This window comes from Cylas formicarius, unplaced genomic scaffold, assembly GCF_029955315.1.
Source record: "Cylas formicarius isolate icCylForm1 unplaced genomic scaffold, icCylForm1.1 PGA_scaffold_8__14_contigs__length_24414737, whole genome shotgun sequence".
Taxonomy (NCBI): domain Eukaryota; kingdom Metazoa; phylum Arthropoda; class Insecta; order Coleoptera; family Brentidae; genus Cylas; species Cylas formicarius.
In genome coordinates, this window is record NW_026844361.1 from 4,134,442 (window position 1) to 4,155,389 (window position 20,948).

The 20,948-nt window shown below is 34.7% G+C and overlaps 1 protein-coding gene across 2 annotated transcripts in view; it reads left to right on the plus strand.

Moving 5' to 3' along the window:
- LOC132706749 (sialin) overlaps positions 1 to 20,452 on the plus strand; it is a 55,526-nt gene extending 35,074 nt beyond the window's left edge. For both annotated transcript variants that reach the window (XM_060678254.1, XM_060678253.1), the window contains 7 exons: positions 452 to 536; positions 6,949 to 7,168; positions 7,230 to 7,380; positions 11,440 to 11,572; positions 13,054 to 13,167; positions 13,228 to 13,451; positions 15,819 to 20,452. In XM_060678254.1, the coding sequence (XP_060534237.1) occupies positions 452 to 536; positions 6,949 to 7,168; positions 7,230 to 7,380; positions 11,440 to 11,572; positions 13,054 to 13,167; positions 13,228 to 13,451; positions 15,819 to 15,959 (1,068 nt within the window). In that variant the 3' untranslated portion in view covers positions 15,960 to 20,452. The remainder of the gene's footprint in view (positions 1 to 451; positions 537 to 6,948; positions 7,169 to 7,229; positions 7,381 to 11,439; positions 11,573 to 13,053; positions 13,168 to 13,227; positions 13,452 to 15,818) is intronic.
- Positions 20,453 to 20,948: the final 496 nt, after the last annotated feature.

The window sequence follows — 20,948 nt, forward strand, 5'->3', positions numbered from 1 at the left end:
ACCATTCTTAGTACACGAGTGGAAACATTTTATGACCGACTCTGCCATCGCAAATCGTACCGGCCATATATAAAAATTTAATAATAAGAGTAAATTTTCGTGGGAACTTCATAGCATGTTCTTCGCTTAAAAATTTTTTGGCATACATAGAAATTGAAAGATATTAAAAATATAGTCGCTATATAAGGCCTCTACTCTCATATATCGTTGAACTGTTATGGGAACGCACTCTCCGAATAGATATCAATATATACGGACCACGCTGTACACTCAATTTTGATCGCACCAATGAAATCGCGGAACATTTTTGAAACGCACTTTAACTAGCCGCCGGTAGTGGTCGTTGCGGAAACGACGAATACTTGGATCGAATGTTTATAGATGTCGCCCGAGCCGCAGGAGCACGCACGTAAGGCAGCCTCAAAGTTGCTCTATCACGATTATTTTTTAGGGTCTTACTTGGCCTGCCATGTACGCTTTAGTGGGCCACTGGATACCAGTGCCGGAACGCAGCCGATTCATGTCTAGTTTCCAAGGTATTATTTGTTTGAAAGATGTAGGAAGAGTTTCTATTCGTTTGGATTTCCGTTGCCTTTATTTTAAGTTATATCTCGACGTTTCAGATGACATATCCAAATAACAAAATTCGTAAGACTACGAGATTAAATGTAGTCCTGACTGTGACTGCTGGATAACTAGTGGTATCCACAATCTGTTTACCTCAACTGATGGATTGCTGAAAGCTTCTTTTTTTCCCTGAATAAAAGCTGCTTCCTTGAATTTCATCTTGTACCAGGGTTGCTCTCTACGAGCTATTGTTGCGTATGGGCAGAAAGACATGAGAAACTGTAGGTCTACGGAGACTTGCATTAAAGAATAGAGGAATAATATTGCTAACTTTTCGCCAATCATGCTGTTATCTGTGCAGTTTTAGTTAAGCTCTGAAGAAGCCAACAGGATGATTGGTGAAATGTTAGCAAGTTCAACTCAACAACAAGCAACGCAGGAGGAATCCAGAAGTTTTGTCAATAGTATTACAGTAGCCTGTGGAAGTTTCTTTGAAAAATTAATATATCCGTTGGGAAGAAGAAGAGGAAATTCAAGGAAGCAGTTTTTTTATCTAAGGAAACGACGAGGCCTTCAGCAATCCATCAATGGAAGTGAACAGACTATGGATACCATTAGCTACAGGTTATAAGGACCACCAACGAAGACCTCACACACCAGTCACTCGTTTTTAAATGATTTAAAATAAAGGCAATTGCGGTCCCCACAAATAGTTTTTCCAATGTTCTACGCTGATCAGTTTCGAAATCCGTAAACACAATAAATAGATAACTTGAACCTCACTCCTCTTAAGGGGGTGACGTCACTCGGCGATCCATTTTCGAAAGCTGGTATCGACGCTCTCTTTCAACTTCTTTTAATGCGTTTAACACTGTTCTCTTCTTGTTTAGGTGGTAATAATTTTAAACAGATGGCCTTATATAATCGGTAATTGAGGTCCTATTTTTCGTTTGTCCCATAGCTTCTTCAGAAAATTAAATTTTATTGTATTAAATATTTGCAATGCAAGAAATACAAAAGGCTAGCGTTCGTTGAATTCTCTTTCTCTCTCACTTTGCTCCCAGATAGAAAATGGAGTAACAGTTATAAGCCCTGTTTAATTAAAACCTACCCTTTATATTCTTGGTTTTGCTTAGGACCAAGTTTTCCAATACGAAGATGATTCTTGGGATAATGTTAAAATCAAACTGGAAAATGACTTCATTAAACACTTTTTTGTATAACACTCTAGATATACCTACAATGAACAAGGAAAACCAATAACGTCGACAGAAAAAATCAAATACTTAGGAATAACAATAGATACACAATTAAAATTAAAGGCCACTCAGAAATTCCTCTTTTGTACAACCGTTTTTGGAGTCGAAATGTTACGGTCAGGCAATTATTTTTTGAAACAACGGTTTTAAATATTTTCAAAAACAAGACCCAACTACAAAATAGAGAGAAATACAAGAAATAGATAAAAGGGAAAACAAGTAAATGTTAACATATAGGCGAAAGATCTGACGCATTTCTTAAGGCCCATTTTTATCATTTTCTACATGTGGATTTGAGGCTATCTCAAAAAATTTATTCTATCTGTAAGCCTCGCAACAATAAACAATTTAATAAATATAAATGCATAAAGAACAAGAAGTAAATTTGAGAAAAAAGTATGTATACAAGAATAAATAATGTAAAAAGGATAGAATGTCGAATATGAAAAGAGTAATAATTACATGTAAGATTTGCTTGTCTTCAATATCAAATTTAAAGTGACACTTGTGTTTAAAATTTTTGTATTGTGCAAGTTAGACTTTGTATTTCATATAAATTGTTTATGTAAATATTTATTAACGCCACTTTCTGCAATATGTGGCAGGGGAAATTTAAGGGTTTTAGGGAGAATTTTCATTTGTTTATGTTGTGGATGTATAAAATGTAATATATTATTTTCATTTTAAATTTATCGTTGTCTACAGAATACGCATATTATTATATTATGTATTATTATTATTATATTAATATTTTATTTACAAAATAATATAAAAATACAAACAAAATAACAAACAATGAATGAAACAGCTGAAATACCTTGTGACTAATGCAAACAACCCTTTTCTTTCTATCAATAACAATCTTTGTTTGTTTGAATGATTTTTCTAATATTAGATTGTCCTTTATCATCTTGATGCTGCGCGCCCAAACGCTGAATCCAGTTTTTTATCTTTGGGGAATCGATGAAATGATATTTCTCCTAGATTTCAATGCCTATTTCTGCTCTTATTCTAAACAGTCACTGCACCTCGCATTACAGGCAAAAACTATGAGTATTTATTTCATATCGTGTTTATTTTATTACTTATCCCACTTGGTTTTTTAGAAAATTTAATTGTTACATAATTTAATCTTCTTCTATTGTCTATTCTCTATGGATGTTAGCTATCACATTCCAGTTCACTGTATTAGGTTCTTAATCCATGAAGTCTTCTACGTTCAGGATCGTCTGTCGTCTCCTTCTTACCATGTAAAGTTAGTTGTATTTATAACTTCCATATCATTTAATGTCGACTTAAAATTAAAAACGTCATTGACGCAAATAAAGATAGGACTCTTTTTTGCTTTGGTGATTTCTAATTTCTCCAGAAGATCACGTTTTTTACGTTTCTGGACACTCATGTAAAGCAATCACATTTTTATTCGAAGAAAAGTTATGTCCCGTGGACAAAAGATGAGTAGCGAAAGCAGATTTGGCGTCTTGTCACCTCAATGTCCTTGTCCTTTTTCACCAAACTATTGTTCGTGAACTCTGATGGAGATCTTCCTGCCAGACTCTTCGATATAAATTGTATTAAAATCCTCAAATTTCAAAGAATATACGCCTGATCTAGAAAAATAATTGGATCCCTAACTTTTATTATAAATAGTCTTAATGTATTGTTTGTTTTAAACGCTAAAGATAAATTCCTTGCTCTTGAACAATTTAGGTAGGTGTAACGAAATATTACCGAAATGGACAAGCATTGGATCTTACGTTCTGGTGGTTTTGATTTCCTTATATATTACGATAACTGGCAAATTTATAAAATAATTTGTTTATTGAAACCGTTATTGAATGCAATTTGACTAATCGTCGTCAATCTCTCTTAAATGCTTTCTTTGAAAGTGGAATGTTAAAAGAGAGTTGCAGAAAAATTGTATCACATTTTCAGTAGATGTGACCTTTCTATAAATCTCAAATTCAATTCTTTTATTTTTCCTAGCTAATAGAAGATCAAGAAACGGTAAGGTACGCCCGATTTCTTTTTTCAAAGAATTGGTTATTTGGAAAAGCGAACATGCCGAATTTTGGATTATTTCAAAATTTTGCTTTTAACGAAAATTTACAATGTAAACATCTCAGCTCACACGAGAACGAAACGAATCGGCATATCGCTATGATCGTGGCAAACACCTGATTCTATTTTCGCGCAAAATTATTATGTTCACCTTGAAATTTTTTCTTTGAAGCTTCATCTGGAAAACCATAATTTTCCCATAGCGCCAATTTATTTACATATTATAAAACTTTGTAAATTTAAAATTATAATAAATAATAACGTAAATGTCTAACATTTATTTACTTTCTTTAAACAGAGACATGTTTTTTATACGCTAGTGAGAAAAATGCCAATAAAAAACTTGTCCACATTTTACTGTATAAATATTTTGTTCAGCCAGTTACTATGGTCGGTACGATTTTTGATGGCATAGTCGGCAATAAAATGCCAGACAGAATAAAATAGATCGTTCATCTTGCTTCCACTTATACTTCAACAGATGTTGTTCTGCCGTAAATGTCTATGTGTGACCATATTTTACTGTGCGTTTTGAAAAAGTAGAGAATATAGCAATGCCGCGCCAATATCGTCGATAAGCGGTATTATTAATAGTGAAGAACTGAAGAAAACGAATAAACCGTATAGACAAGGAAAAAATATTGTCTTTATCAAAGCGAAGTTGTTTCTACCTTGGATAAGCTAAAAAAGAAACTGGAAGAAGATGAAACCAATATAAATATATGCTCTCTATAGAGTTGGTTATGACAAGGGATTTAATTACTGCAAAATATACAAAGGCAAGTAGTCATGGAATCACACACTTTTTTATTTAATTACCGTCAAGAAATTAAAAGATATAGATTAGACAACAGACCTTGATGGAACCTAGTTCGATACACATGACACTGTATCCAAAGGATGGATTTATGCCACCCATAGCTGTCAGACGAAAGCGCCTTCAAATAAAGGAAAACGTATCACCATAATACACGCTGAGTCAAATTACTTGCAGTTGTTTGCAAAGAATATTAAGGAATTTAGCTTGGATTGTCATGAGGATACAAGTGTCGAAATTTTTGAAATTTGGTTTCAAAACAATCTTTTAAAACCAACAACGCAAAGTATCGCGCAACTTTTGAAAGTCCTAAATTCATACGCAATTAAAAAACAGTATGTATACGATAATTTGGCTGAACAGGTTGGGCGTAGCGTTTTGCGTCTTTCTCCATATCATAGCATGTTTAACGCCATAGAGCATTTGTGAACGAAGTAGAATAAAAGGTCAGAGCAGAAATTGTTGCTCCTGCTTTAAATCTCAGTATCATATATGTGATGAAAAATGTTTTTAATAGCATACCAATTGATAGCTGCAAAAATTCAGTACAGCACATTATAAAAATTGAGGACCCTTATATTTCTATACAAAACAAGAGAAACAGAAACAGAATTAGATTTATAGATTTAGAATAAAAATGTAATTATGTATTCCTAACTATGAATTTATTGTATATATTTAATGTCATTGTTTTTTCTTAGTGGAATTTAATAAACAAAAAATATATTATTACCAAAGTCTTTGCGAGACCGGCGCAAATGTTCTGTCCTTTAACACCTACCCGACTCGAGTTTTATTGCCGTCGGCAGGTAACTTCCATAATTGCGGACAAAAGCCAGCACGATGAAGATTGGGACAGACTATACACCCATACTCAGAAATGGATTCATGTATGTTCTAGGTAATAATAGATTAGGATGTTGTTCCTGAAAAAATCATGTTAATTTGTTAAATAAACTATTGTCCATCCAATACAAATTAAAACAATAAAAGAATAGCAAAATTATTATACAATATAAAATAAAATTTGCCAAGAGTAAATATGCAAGTAAACCATATTTCTCTGTATCTTTTTATTGTATTTTGTGTATTCCAAACAAATACTAACTCCAGTATCATCGTGCCTTGCCTCACAATATTTTTGCTAAAAAATATTTTGCACTGAATCCATACCAATTCTATGGCATTAAATATACAGTGGTGAATTATTTCGTCTGTAGCATACGCCAAGTTTGTTTTGTAATTTTAGACCATTTTCTAAGTCTGGAATGATATCGTACATTATCCATAACAATTAATGGCGGCTTTTCGAATTTCAACAGCAGTTTTTCAAAAATGTGAGTCTGTTTTCTAGTGGTGCTATCTCTGTCGAGTGTACGGCATAGGGACGTAATAGACAAAGGTGGATCACTGAGAGGTAATTGGGTTGGTTATGCCATTCTTAGTATAGGAGTGGAACCAGGTAAAATACTGAGCGACCTTCTCTCTTGGTTTTATGATCGACTATGCCTTCGCAAATCGTACCGACTATAGGTAAAAAAATTTTCTCTCACCAGTAGCGACGGAATATGAAAAGTGTAATTTAAATTTGCCACAGAGTTGATCTTTTTTCAAATTAATTATTTTTCTGCTAGCTGTATCGGTTAAAAATTCACCCAGTTTGTATATAACCTTTAAAATTGAAATTTATGTAATTTTCTTCAAATCGTGCATGTTATCCTACCAAAAGAGTACAATCCAGTGATTATTTCTGCACGCAGAAAATTTTGATCTCGTAATATTGTCCAGTGTCAACTCGATTTCATTGATTTCGCGAAAGTAACAAATACAAAAAAACACAATAGCCACCGCACATAATTTTCAGCAGACAGCAGTGTTGCCAATACTTAATACATAAAAATAAAAATAAAAAATACATAAGGCTCTGCTCTATTATATTGTTGTAATGTATTTAATACTTTATTAAACGGGATCTTTCCTGTATCTCGTGACAGTACGAGTACATCACTATCTCTTTACTTCCTCTCTTTTCGTTTTCGCATTCGTAAGAGGTTTCTCTCTCTACCAGTCTTAATTCTATGGTCAAAGATAACACATAAACACCATTTGCAAACGGACAGGCTTTTTTACTGTAAGCAGCGCCACCATCAGAGAATCAATTCGCGAACTGTGTTTACGGATCTCGGATCGCGACCTCTTTCGGTCGTCTGCGCAGGCGCCGTTTTCAAAACCCGCCGCTTTCAGGTTTTAGTATAGGTATAGGCATCACGTATCCTCTGTGCGGCTTCCTGATCGCCCACCTCGGTTGGCAGTCGGTGTTCTACACCACCGGCTCCATAGGCGTCATCTGGTGCGTCATATGGTACCTGCTGGCGTTCGATAGCCCCGAGACCCACCCCAGGATCAGTTTGCGCGAGCAACAGTACATCAGGGAGAATACCGTCAACACGTACGAGAATTCGAGGTTTGCATACCAAATGGGCGCGCCTGGGTTTTATTATACGGTCACTTTTGGATCGTTTCAGGCAACAGGCGGTCCCGTGGAAGTCTATTTTGATGTCCATGCCCGCGTGGTCCATCGGTATCACCACGTTCGGCCGCATTTGGGTCCATTACACGTTTATCATCTCTGGACCGACGTATATGAAGAAAATCCTGGGCTTTAGCATCGAAAAGGTAGTTTTTTTTTTCAATAAATATCTAATATGATAGTTTATTATTCGTTTTAGAGAGAAATGCGAAATAGAAAAGTTATAGATGTCGGGTTGTTATGGTCTATACCGAGCGTTTTCATTTTTTCATCAGGTGTTTAATAATACCCTATATTTTTGACACCGCTTCTGACAGTTGTTATTTTATTATGCAAACAATTTTATAAAGGGGTACAGTCATTTATGCTATACTGGCTTTGAAGTTAGTTCGAATCATTTATACAAGGTGAGTCAAAGTGGGAAATATTAATTTTCGTGAAAAAATAAGTGGAACACCCTGTGTATTATTAATGCTATAACCTATAGAAAAACAATTATTACTATTGGAGCTTAGAGTTACATTTGCCATCGCCAAAAATGATTAGATATCAGTATGGGACCTTATACACAAAATATGTTTACACTTTCACACAGAATATCTAAATGTAATAATGTACGGGGGGGCAGAGCGTTGAAAATATTTTAAAAAAGTAATAAACTCTTAATTAACGGTTACCCAAGTCTAACCGTTTGCGACATATTTTATTATTATTATTATTATTTTGATTGACAAAAAAAAAACCGCATTAAACGAATACGAGAAAAAATTAAATATTTTAGGATCGTTTAGGTTATTTAATATGCCTTTGTAAAAAAGATCTCATTTTGTTTATTTTTTATGAATTTTACTATCAATAAAATCTTGACTTGCTTTTACTATTAGTATTTTACAAATTATTTATTTTTTTAAAATTTTGCATAGACAGGAAATAATTTTTTGTTCTATTTAAATAACAGGTGGATATTTCCAAACTCATAATTCTGTTTTTTTTTGCCATCTTCCGTCGTCATAACATTTTTATAATGAAAAAAGTTTGGTTAGAAATATACATCTTTTTGAAATATGGGGTCCCTGCTTTTTTTCCCGCTTTTTCACACGCAATCTGTATAATGAAGTATTTATTTACTCTGATATAGTGGATCGAACTGTCAGTAAAAATGAACCTATTTATTTTGTTTTATAGTTTATAGGTAGGCCTCTACTATAAGCGAAAGTTGTTCCTCTTTAACTTGGTCATCTAAAAATTCAATTGAAAGAACACGGAAAAGGTTTCACATAATGAAACACACACACGTAGATACGAAATAAAGTTGATCGTAGAAACGCAGGAAAACAAAGCCAAAATTGCATATTTAAAGTGCAGACTATAAAGTATTACCAGCAAATCATCCTTGTAGATAACAGAATGACAAATTTAACAATCATATGTACCACTTTTATTTTACGTTCGGGGTTCATGGTAATAATAAAGACCTATTTTTGTAAATCATACGGAAAAGCTTGAATTGTTTAAATTTCGTCCGGTTAGCAAGAAGAGAGAAAGAGAGCCTGTATAAAAGATGCATGGTGTTGTACATTTTCATGTTATAAATTATGCGGATGGGGAGTTATGGAGGATAATAGCCAGGAAAGCATGTTTTTGGACATATTTTCTATTCTTCCGCGCATTTCCTGGAGAAATCATAATATTTATAACAATAATTTACGAAAAGTACATGTTTCGATGTTATGCAACAGTCATTATTTTTTTTATGAAAGCAAAATGTTCATGAAATCACTTTTTTTTTCTGATATGTGTTTATACAGGTTGTCCCAAGCGGAATTTCGTCGATCGGTTATCGAAAATTTTGAATTAATCTAATGTTGGTCGGAACAATCCGGCTAATACATATATATTTTTTTCAATTCATTTTAACTGTTATAACACCCTGTTTTTCGCTTGCCTAGTAGTGATTGTTTCGCCTATTCATGATTACTTTTTTGCTAAATTTTGATTCGTCAGTACAGACAGTACAGGCTTTCGGTATTCAGTGATTTATACATACATATAGTCGAAAAATGTTATTTTATGTTTTCTTAATATTCTGTGGATTGACGCTCTTGCAATACCCAAGTACGTCTTTACTGTTGAAGTCGAACATGAAAATAAGCCAGAATACTGATCCCTTTTTCTTCGTTATCAACTATGGGCTTTGTTAAAGTACGGGTTATTCCAAATTCGTGGGGACTATTGGGATTTCGGAAACCGTAAGAGATGCACTTTCGCATTGCACCTTTGGTTTCCCTACTAGTTGACATTAAGTTTTTAATATGAGGTTCGGTTTTGTATGCCCATCATAAACATCAATTTTCATTCTGTCATTCTGAAAAAATACATGTATCACGCCCCAGAATTAACAATAAAGCCAAAGGTTATTATATCCAACCGTGTTGACGTATTGAGTTTTAATTACATTTTACTTTAGTAACTCATTATTACAGATTTTTTAAAATCAATATAAAAATATATTTTACTGCCGCAAATCAACAAGGAAACAACTGAGAACCTGAAAGGACTAGAAATTAATACTGAAAATAGTAAAATCTCTTTGATCTCCTAAAGAAGTTAATAATACAGCATAATAATAATAATAAGCATTCGCAATTTTAATAATGCACGTTGAATGAATCGAATATCTCTTATTTCTCGAAATAAATTAAATTTTTGAAGTACAGTCATAAGAAGTAATCCAGTGGATTCATATCTGGACTTCTGGAAGGTGGTCATTTCCATTTATCCTCTTATTTGTAAATAATGTATGTAAAGTTGTTGATATCTTTCGGACGTTAATATGTTATTGAATCCGATAATTTTATTATTCCACATTAGGTATTTTAGAAAAGAGAGTACAAAATGGTATACTATGCAACAAGAGCGGTAAACGGCATTTGACTCACGAGTTTATTTGACACGAGCGGAGCGCAGCAGAGCGAGTATTTAATAAACGAGTGACTTAAAAAGTTTACCGAATGTGTTGCATACTATATTTTTTTCTACGACCGTTAGTTTTTTGGTACATTTTCGCAAAAGAACAAGATTACATTCATTGATATGACCGTCAGAATTGACAAACGTCAAAATTCAAAGCGTGGGAAATATCTTCGAAAACATCCGATTGCTCCCAAACCCGTGCGGTAAAACCCCGGAAATGTCCGAAGTAGCTCGGATTCGTAGGAAACGAAATTGACGTGGTAAAGTGAATCTTCCCGCACGCTAGATCGGGGTTTAATTAGGTATTTTACAGACGGGAGTAGAAAAACATCTTTTTTACTACACAAACTATGACATAAATATTTCATAACCACCTTGTTTTTTGCGTAAATTTTGCTTTGTTTTCAATTTTCAGAATGACGAGCTCTTTTGAAAAAAAAAAATAAGGCAAACAAAATGGAAACGTCTTATTTAATAGTTATGGCAACTTGTAGAAAGTGTCATTTGTTGTCAATAATTTTTTCCATCAAAGCCAGGAAAAAATTTAAAAGAATTGCAAATTTTCGGGTTTTCCGGATATTTTCGCAATAGGAATTTTCTTCATTTTGAAACCGTTTCAAATTAAGCACCAAAATACGCAACTTTGCATCTATTTAACAGACTTCGTATTTGTTACGGTTTCCAAGATACCTCGAATTTGAGACATTCCGTATATCGGCTTTTAGGTGTAGGTAAAGTTATAGCAAATTGATGCAGAATTGGGATTCAGTGCGCATTTGAAAAAAATTTTTTTGGCTTTAATAATCTAACCGGTTGTCAAATTTTCAAAAATGTTGCTCTCCTGCTTTAATTTAATGCAGAAGCTTTTATCGCTAATCAAAAATGATAAAAGGTGCACAAAATTTTCAAAAAGTCAAGGTATATAAGAAACAATTGTAAATAACCAAACGAAACTCATCAGAAAATTTCTATTGAAATCTGAAAATAAAATAATATACAGGGCATTCCATCTAAAAGAAGGATGTTAATGGCGCCATCCGGTACAACCAGAAGCGGCGTTCTTGAATAACTTCAAGTAGCCTCAAAAACTTGGAACCGACGGGCTACGGCTGGAGGTGTTTGCTGCTCATAGTTTTCCCATAACAGATGGAAACACTCTGTATAATAAACTAGGGACACTCTGTATAATCTGTGCAGGGGTGCGGGGGGTGATTTTCGTTTTTTTTTTTCAGAATGGGTTGTTATCAGGCGCCCCGTTCGTCTGTAGCTACGTGGCGTCTGTGTTTTTCTGTTACATTGCCGATAAGCTGGTCACCAAAGAGTACTTATCGTTGACCAACGTCCGAAAGCTGATGACCGCCTTGTGTGAGTAGCGAGAGAGTCTGGTAAAAATAGGCTAGACGACTATTTAATCGGCCGTTTAGTTTTAATTGCTGCAAATTTATATCAACCGTTATTTTAATAGACCCTGAATTATTGTGTGAAAAAAAAAATTCCCCGTCTGTCTGCTTTTAATTGATTTTATTGATATGATTAATAGCTTCAATTTGTTGTTTACGGAAAGGAAGAAATCAATGCCGAAGTGTTTTGCTTTTTTTTTAATATTTATTTAAACCTGTTATTTATTTATTTCAGAAACGGTTCCAATAATTGTTTGTCGTCACCATTGTAAAATTTATATTAAAGTTCGTATTGTATTTTTTCGAAAACTCAAAAATATCAGAACTACAGGGCGTTAAAAAACTTGTTTTTCGAAAAAAAAATGACGAGAGTCTAAATTTTTGTTTAAATTTTTGGGTGCTGTCCAACCTCGAATCACAAACGGATTTGAAAAATAAAGACTTGCCTTAAGCGATTGGAGATGTCTGTAAGAATAAATTGTCAACGAATTCTTATTCAGGGCTACATAAAACCTAACTGTACTAATTTCCATAAAGTTCGAATGCAGGATACTCGAAATATCTCGGGCCTCTCACTTTATTACTCCTATAGAATCTTTGTTTATGGTTCAATTTTGATATTTTTTTTTGTTGGATAGATTTCACTGAAACATGTTAACGATTTTCTTAAAGTTGAATATAATAATTTTTTTAATTAAAAAGGATATTTACGGAGAAGTGAATATTCGACTGTCAAATTCACTCGCTAATTTATATTTTAATTTTGTTTACATTATACCTAGATGATACTAAAAAATAAATGTTCCTTCAAAAGTCTTTCATATAATTAGTTTTAAAGTTTGTACAATTTGAATAACCGTTATTTACAGGGTTAAGAATATATTTTTTTAACGTTACTTTTAGGTAGTCCTGATTACGAATCTGTTGTCATTTTCAGTTTTAAAAAAATCTCTAAAAGTACTTCTCGATTTTCCGCTTTCAAAAAACTGTGTCAGGTAGCCATAACTTTAGTCGATACTATACAAAAAAAATCGTTTGATTTCTCTTTAGTAAGATCTATCCAGCAAAAAGGAATTATTAAAATTGGCCCATAACCAAACATTCTAGAGGAGTAATGCTTAAGCGAACTTCATGGAAATTAGTATAGTTAGGTTTTATGTAGTCCTGGATAAGAATTCGTTGACAAGTTATTCTTAAAGAAATTCCTAATAGCCCTTCTCGATATTTGACATTAAAAATTAGTCCCAGTACAACGCACCCTATATTGAAACATTATAAAAATTCGTATAGTTTTTCTTTTTCTAAAAGATTCTATGAGACTGCGTACCTTATAATTAAAATGCATCGCTAAAATTAATCCGCTCGAAAATGTGCAATTATCTGCCCAGCGGAACCCAGGCAGAATTCAGCTTTTTACTCCTGCCCTTAATGCCCCTTTCTTCGCAGCCCAAGTGGTACCAGGAGTGTTGGTGCTGCTGATCAGTTACCTGGGTTGCGACGTCGAGCTGGTACTCGTCGTGTGGTTCACCGCAGTCACCCTAATCACGGCATCCTACGCTGGTAATTTCCATAACCCATCGGTACAATTCGGCCATAGCCTTTACGCGGGGTCATTTTCAGGCGCGATGGCCAACGTGGTCGACATAGCTCCCAATTTTGCCGGACCAGTATTAGCGTTTGCTCAAACCATTCATATGTCGGCGAGTTTTCTGAGCCCGCTCGCCAATTTCCAGATGCTCGACGAACAGGATCACCTCATGTCCTCGTGGCGGATGGTGTTCTACGTGTCCTGCTTTGTCGCCTGCATTACTTACGTATTTTTCCAGATATGGGGCACCGGAGAGGTAAGGCGTCCTAGACCGCTGCATCGCTGGAAAATCTTTGAAATTAGCACCCAAGTCAACTTAAAAGTCAATTTGTACAGAGAGTTTTAAGAAAAAACCCAAAGTTTGTTACATTCTGTAGGAGTACCCTCAAAGCTGTCAGGTGTAGTACAAAATTATTTAAAAGAAGGAAATATTGAGACTTTTGAGTTGAGTCATTTAAATTTTCGCATTGAAATGAAGTCTATCATAAAAAACAATAGTATATAATAATTTTCCAATATTTTATCAATATCTTTAGTACCGGGCGGTCAATTAAGAAGGGCACTCGGCCCTATCTCGAAAAGTAGATGCCAAGAGAAAATGGTGCTTTTAAGTTTCTAGAATTGTCGCCAGGGGACGTAATCATGAATTTGAAATCTCGTTTTTTGAGAAATAATCTTCTGTTACAGATAACTAAAATGGACACCGTTTTCAAGTGGGGATAAATTCGTGTCTTTTCCTGAAATAATTTTTGGAACGCATTTTTGAAACATTTTTTTTTGCGCCTAATCTATTCGTTGTATCGCAACCCAACCAATTTAACAACCGAATGGCATTTTAAGATATTTTTTTTTTAATGTGGACAGTTAAACCGTCAACCAAGACATAGTGAATTATCTTCTTGTTATAGTGGCATGACAGTTTAACGTTGGTTGGTCTGGATGTTTGTTTATTCATTTTTGGTCTGTAACATGTAACCATTTTCATTTGCATTTTCCGTGTTATAGTTATAGCTACAGAGAACTTTTTTCATTTTTACGAATGCTGTTCTTGCCTTTTCTATTTCTTTTTCTATTCGTTGTTGATATGTTTACTAATGTTCAGATATTTAATTTTATTAACATTTAGTTTAAGTATATACTGATCGCACCAATTAGTAATCTGATTCATCAACATCTGCATATCCTCGTTGGTATTCGGCGTATCTGATGAACAGTTTTTCTATGTATGATCGCTCCTGTCATGCTGTCGCTCATGGCCTCCTTTAAAATTTCTTCGGAATACGGATTGCACAACAAAGGTGAACCCTGACACATCCCCTCGTGATCTGTATGTATATCGTGGCTGAAATGCCGTCCAATTTTTATTACTGCCTTGTTGAAGCAGTTTGTCTTGTTACACTTGTTACACTCTATCAAAATCTTTATTAAAATCAATACTGGACAGATACACATCATATTTTACATCCCAAAACCTCTGCGTCAGCGCTAACGACTCGGACTTCTACTAAGTGGTTCGAATTTAGTTCAGGCTTCTCCGAAAATCAAGAACCCTTTATTTCGAATCATTTCAAATCTTAAAATACGATGTGTGCTCAAAAATTAAGGCGATTTTTAAGTTTTATCAAGAATTATTTATTTATTTATTTATCAAAATTAATGTTGTTCCCTTCAAAGTAATTCCCTAGATATAATACACTTATGGCAACTTATTTTCCAATCCTCAAATCACGTTCTCGTATAGCCTTAAGTTCTTTCAGCGATTTTTTCTTTATGTCTTCAATCGTTTCAAACCACCTTTCTTTCATGGTTTTAGAAACGAAAAGTCACAGGGGACCATATTCGGTGAATATGGTGGCTGAAGTATGATTGTGGTTTTGTTTTTGGCCAAATAGTTAGATACAAGCCACTATCAATGAACTTTTGCATTATAGTGATGCCAAATCGATGAATTGTCTCTTTATTGACCGTTCGATCCTGTGGTAAGAACTCTTTATGTGCTACGCCACAATAATCAAAGAAAAGAGAAAACAAAACCTTGACATTTTTTCGGTCTTACCTTGGCTTGTTTCAACGTCATAACCATATACCCATCATTCGTCACCAGTTATAACTTTTTTGAGCATATCAGGATTATCATGGACGTGGTGTAACAGTTCTTGAGTGATGCCTTCTAGGTCGTTCCGAACAGTTTCGAAACAAATTTTTCTGCTACACGTTTCATGCCCAAAACTTCGAAAAAAATCGGCTAACGCTTCTGTCTCACAAAAAGTGAAAGTGCAAACTGGCTGAAACTGTGAACATATATTAGGGACATGTGTACCAACAAAAAAAATATCGGAGAAGAAGTCATCATAATTTTAGTTTAAATCTTGCCAAATTGCCAGCTTCCACTACTGCTTTTAATTTTTCGCGTTCTACAACAATCTCCAAAATATTTTCCAACTCTTTGATATATTTATTGCAATTGCACCTTCCTCGTGACACTCTGCATCATAGTGATCATTTGTTTGTTATTCTTTCTCTTGAGTTCCTTTATAACTCTTTTTTGAAATTTTGGGTGCTAGGTTAAGAGATTTTCGTACAGCACGATCCAACTTCCCTCACGTGCCTCCAATTTTTCCAGATCCAACCTTGGAACTACGCGCCCGGCCAAGTAGTGGACCTCAAAGAGGAGGAGGAGCTGATCGCTGGCGAGAAGGACGCCGCCAAAAATGGCGGCAATCCCGGCGGCGGCGGCGACGCTAGCGCCAGTAGCGTGGCTTAACTTAAGGCCCTTTTACTTTAATGCCAGAGTAACTATATATATCTATATATTGTGTATACATTTCCAGATATGGTATTTTTATATAGTCGAAGACGCTGACCGTTTAATGGCCGTCTTGTGATATGAAAATCGCGGGGGTTCGAATCAAAATTTATTTTACCGCGTTAGGGCGTGTCAAAATATATACTTAAGCTAAGTTTTGTTGTTCATATGTCGGCTAGTTCCGCGATAAAGGTATTTTATTCGATTCCTAACTTATATGTAATACGTTGCCAAGTTGTTTACCGTTAGGAAACTTGTTCCCGAAAATTCCGCGCGTTCACTGCATTTCCGCGGGTTAGTTTTCGGTGGTTAAATGGACGTCGCACAGCCAAAATAGGTACTTCACAGCGACAGAAATATTTCATTATTTGACTTATAATTTATATGCAAAGCATATTACACTACAAGATTGACCCACCGATTCCTAACTTCAATATGATATTCATACATAAAATTATAAAAATAAAAACGCATTGTGAAAATGTCTTCTTCTACTTCTTTCAATATGGTTCCCCATATGGTAGGTTATGGTGTGTTTGTCAAAGTAAAACCTCTTTTGCTGAGGATGTTTAGCATTCTTTTTACATACTCGGCTGTCTTCCTCTGAAACTTATTCTTTTTCTTTTTGGTATTCTGTATCCTATTCAACGTTGCCATGCTGACTCCAATCCATTGCATAATGAGTTGGAGCATCTGATATTTGGTGTTTCGTAGAATATTCCCGTACAACTACAATTTCCTATATATATGATATTCGCTTGTTTGTCAGTTTAAAATTTCTATGTTTTGGACTCTGTCAATCTTTAAGATTCGCAGAGTACGTCTAGTGACCCGCATTTTGAAGTCTTCAAGTTTTCTCTGCACATGGTGGTTCCATACATGAGCACACTGAAGAAATCTAAGAATCTAAAAATAGAGGGATAGGTCTAAATCACGGTTACACAGGGCTCTTTTCATTTTGGCACCCCGATCTAGTTCTATTAATGACATTATTTCTTGTGTATTGTATTGAATACGCTCTATGAGTTTTCCACTATATTCTAGTCGCTTGCTTACTACCAGCCACCTTTCGTTCTTCATGTTTATCTTAAGTCTATCTCTCTACTCTTGTCTGCTATGCAGTTTTGAAAGATCTGCAAGTCTCCTAGCGTATGCGAGAGGAGTACAGTGTCATCTGCGCATCTAAAATTGTTGATTACTGTACCAACTGGTACTGTTCTTTGCCATTTATGGCAATCTGTCGTCGTTCGTTCTGTTTACTTATGTCTTCCACAATTTTCTTATTCTAACTTATTTCGTCGCAGATTCCACTTTGTTCTCTAACATCTTCTTTTCTCTCTCTAACACTGGTGCCAATGATTTCATTTCTACTGTACCCATCATTACCCTGAGCTTTGTGATATCTGATCTGGTCTCTGCTGCATTGATTCTTATAGGTCTACCTGCTCTTTTATATTGCTTTCCGTGTTTAGACATTGGTTAAGGTTGGCATCCGGAAAGACGAGAAGCTTTTGTCTATTTCTTCAAGTAACACTTTTGTAAATATTTTAAGTATGGTATTTAGTAGTGTGGTGAGTTTTTTTACTTTTTTTTAAATATGGGTATTGATGAGTGCCGCTTACCTTTCGTTTGTTATCCAATTGGGCCGTGAGCTTTTGCATTTTTTGATGGACGTTAAAATATTTCTTATTACTTCCTTGTTTACGTGTTATTTCCCGTCTAAAAGTGTTTGTTCCTTCTCTTCTTGTGCAATATCTGGATTTTCAAAATTTCTTTTCCGCTCTTCTTTCATAATTTTTTTTAAAATAATTTACGATTCGCATTTTGGTGTTTACTTTATTCCGTTCTGCTATGTAAAAGCCCTAGTTTACTTGATTGGCGTTCAGGCAGTATGTTGTGTGCTTTTTGTTTTTGTTGCAAGAGATCTTTAACGTCACGAGTGAACTTCCGAAAATTCGACTTTTAAAGAGTCTATACTTGCCAGCGAATTAGTGAAAATACTCTTAAAAGCCAGGCCGAGAGTTGAAACTTGATTTGAGAATAAAACTTGGAGGTGTGGAATTCTTCAAACATGCTCATAGCGTCTTAATTCTAAAGAAAAACAACCAAACACCCAAGCAAAAGATAAAACAATGAAAAAAATAGATTTATTTTACATTTTTGGGGTAGGGTAAAGGAAAAGATATATTGGTGGTATAGTAAGTAAGTACTAAGTAGTCTATCGAAAATTTCTCAACTTATCACAAAATTGACGAGAGTTATGTAGCCGTCTTTAGTGTAATTTCTACCAGAAGCTTGAGAGCTTCTTCTGGAATTGAGAGTTCCATGGCAAGTTTAGTCATCATGAACCTGCTTCATTTTTCCTGTTTTTTGGTTCTTTTTGCAGCCTTTTATTAAATTGGATTCAATAATTCAATTTGTTTCAGAACAAATTCAAAACAATAGGTTATCACAAAATCATTTTTTGGTCATCCCTGTTTCGATGTTGTTGGCGCACACACGTTGCGATATAAGTATGGAATGTGTACGTCTCCTTCAATCCAAAAAGTACAATTTTTCACGAACCTTTCTTCAATCTGATGGCTGTGTCCCCATCTTGTTATTTAGACACTTTTACCGCGTCACTAGAGAGTTTATCTACTATACTAAACATGTCCTTCTTACCAACCTAATGTTCTGTGTACGAGGAACATTATTTGGTCTTTAAAACTATAAACAGTTCAACAATAAGTGCATATATATTTTAAAAGGATAATGTTACATAATTTTTGTTCTGTTTATTATCCAAAGATTAAACTAACCAAAAAAAGTGGTACTAACTTTTTTGCAATTCTTACCTACAAACTTTTAACAAGTCATATATTCCAAATTCGGTTTGAAACCTAGCTTAGCAATCGCAAAGACAGTTGATTGCTCAAAATAAATTAGTGATAATTATATAAATTTCAAATCTTGCAAATACGAATTATAACTGTCAAATATTCGGACGTGACTTCTTTACTTTTTGGCTACGTCTGGTAACGTGACTAGGTTAGCAAGATATGTATGCAGTTTTACGATTACTGATAATAGTAATGCAAAATTCTTTTTGTGCGTGATTTCAATCCAAGGAATATAGTTTGGGCGCTCTAAGGTACCTATTTTGCGTCGTCGTGGAAAAGAAGATTATCTAAAAATGACAATCGAAAATGACACTTATTGAACGAATCTCGCAGCGGTATAGTAGGTACGTAATTAGGTACACATTTGTGGTGCAGCCTTACATAGATGTGTGCTCCGTTCATCTTTGAAAATACACATTCCGACACTTATCTAGCCTTAGGTGGGGGAGGGGCCCGTTGATAACAAAAAATTGGTAGCCCAAGGTAATCGTGACCTCTTATTGGCGTTCGTAGTTACGTGTACATTTGCGATTATTTTAGGGTACACTGTGATAGCGTTACTGTTAACGACTGTGTGATTGTTTAGCGCAGACCAAGGATACGGTTTTTTTTATATGTATATTTTATTTGCCGCGCCGCATTTTTTGGACGCGGCTTGTAGTTTTATTTTCGGTTATTTTTAGGATGTAAGTGAGTTAAAAACAATAATCGAACCCCGAAACTTATAGGAAAATCCTTTGGAACGAGAAATAATAATTATAACATTTTCATATCCATATGCTATAAATCATCTCCTTATGTTGCGTTATACTCCGAGAACCCGTCCCCAAAGGCCCATCACTGCTCAAGTCTCCAATTCCGAACAGCGATCATGATTTCGATGTTTGGTCAAACAAGTGTTTTCAGCAACTTTCTTTTGTTTGGGGCGAAAAGTTGAAAAGTTTGCTCACGAATAGGTTGCCTCGGTCAAGACAGCGTCTGGTGACGTCATTGATTCTCTTTTGAATTAATTGTAGGTAAAAAAGTCACTGATTTAAATTCGCCTTATTACTAGTTGAATTTTTTATGCTATAAATGAATTTATAAACATAGAACAAAGAAGGAACTGAAATTATCCGTTTCGAACCAAGGATTTCCTGCACTTGCGCCTAAAGTCCCCTGTTCAGAGCGGCACAGATGGCATTTTAAGAGGTGATTTAAGCGTCATTTTAGACTAACGCGCCAGGAGGGAATTTTGAATTATAACCGGGTTTACAGTTATTAATATTCCAATGTGGTTTTGCTATAAGGTGGGTTCGATATATTTTTTAAATGATTCCTTTTTATGCTCTGAATATTTTTCGATTGTTCCTTTTAAGTTTGTATTGGTGCACACGCTCACAAAGACCGCACAAGTTCACCTTCCGCCTTCAGTTTCTTGACAGGAGGCGTTTTTGTCTTGGCAAGTGCATTTCGCTTTACGTTCTAAGAATTAAAGTTTGTATCTGTAATACCACACACACACCTTACCTCATTATGTGTTAAAAATTAAATAATTATTGTTGAAGACAATATATACTTATATATTTACGATAGTCCTGTTACTTGCGTTACCAAACTGTTTTCCTAGACCATTCCTAGAATTTGTACATGCTGGGTGCCAAGACATTTGCATCTATCAAATCATTGTTTTCCGTCTTATCCAAAAATTTCAGGGGCTCCTGTAAGTTGGGAACACTCCGTTTAGACTATAACATCTATCAAGAACTTCTTAGTTTTCTTGTATCTATATGAAGAATTAAACACATTTTTGGTAATAACGGAATCACTTGATTTCATAGCAAGTACACTTCCAAAGAATCAAATTTTACCGGAAAAGAGAAGCAGTTTTTAACAAATATTAAGCAGATAATCCTGGATGCTCTGGTAGTTGCAAAAACATACATAGATGCATGTAATCGCATTAACAGTATTGCTACCTAATTTATCATATCTATTAATAAAATTAAAATTTATATTTGTAAAAGAGGAAAATATATGCTTTTTCCCAAGTGTTTTGCAATAGACTTGAGCTACGTTAAAAGAT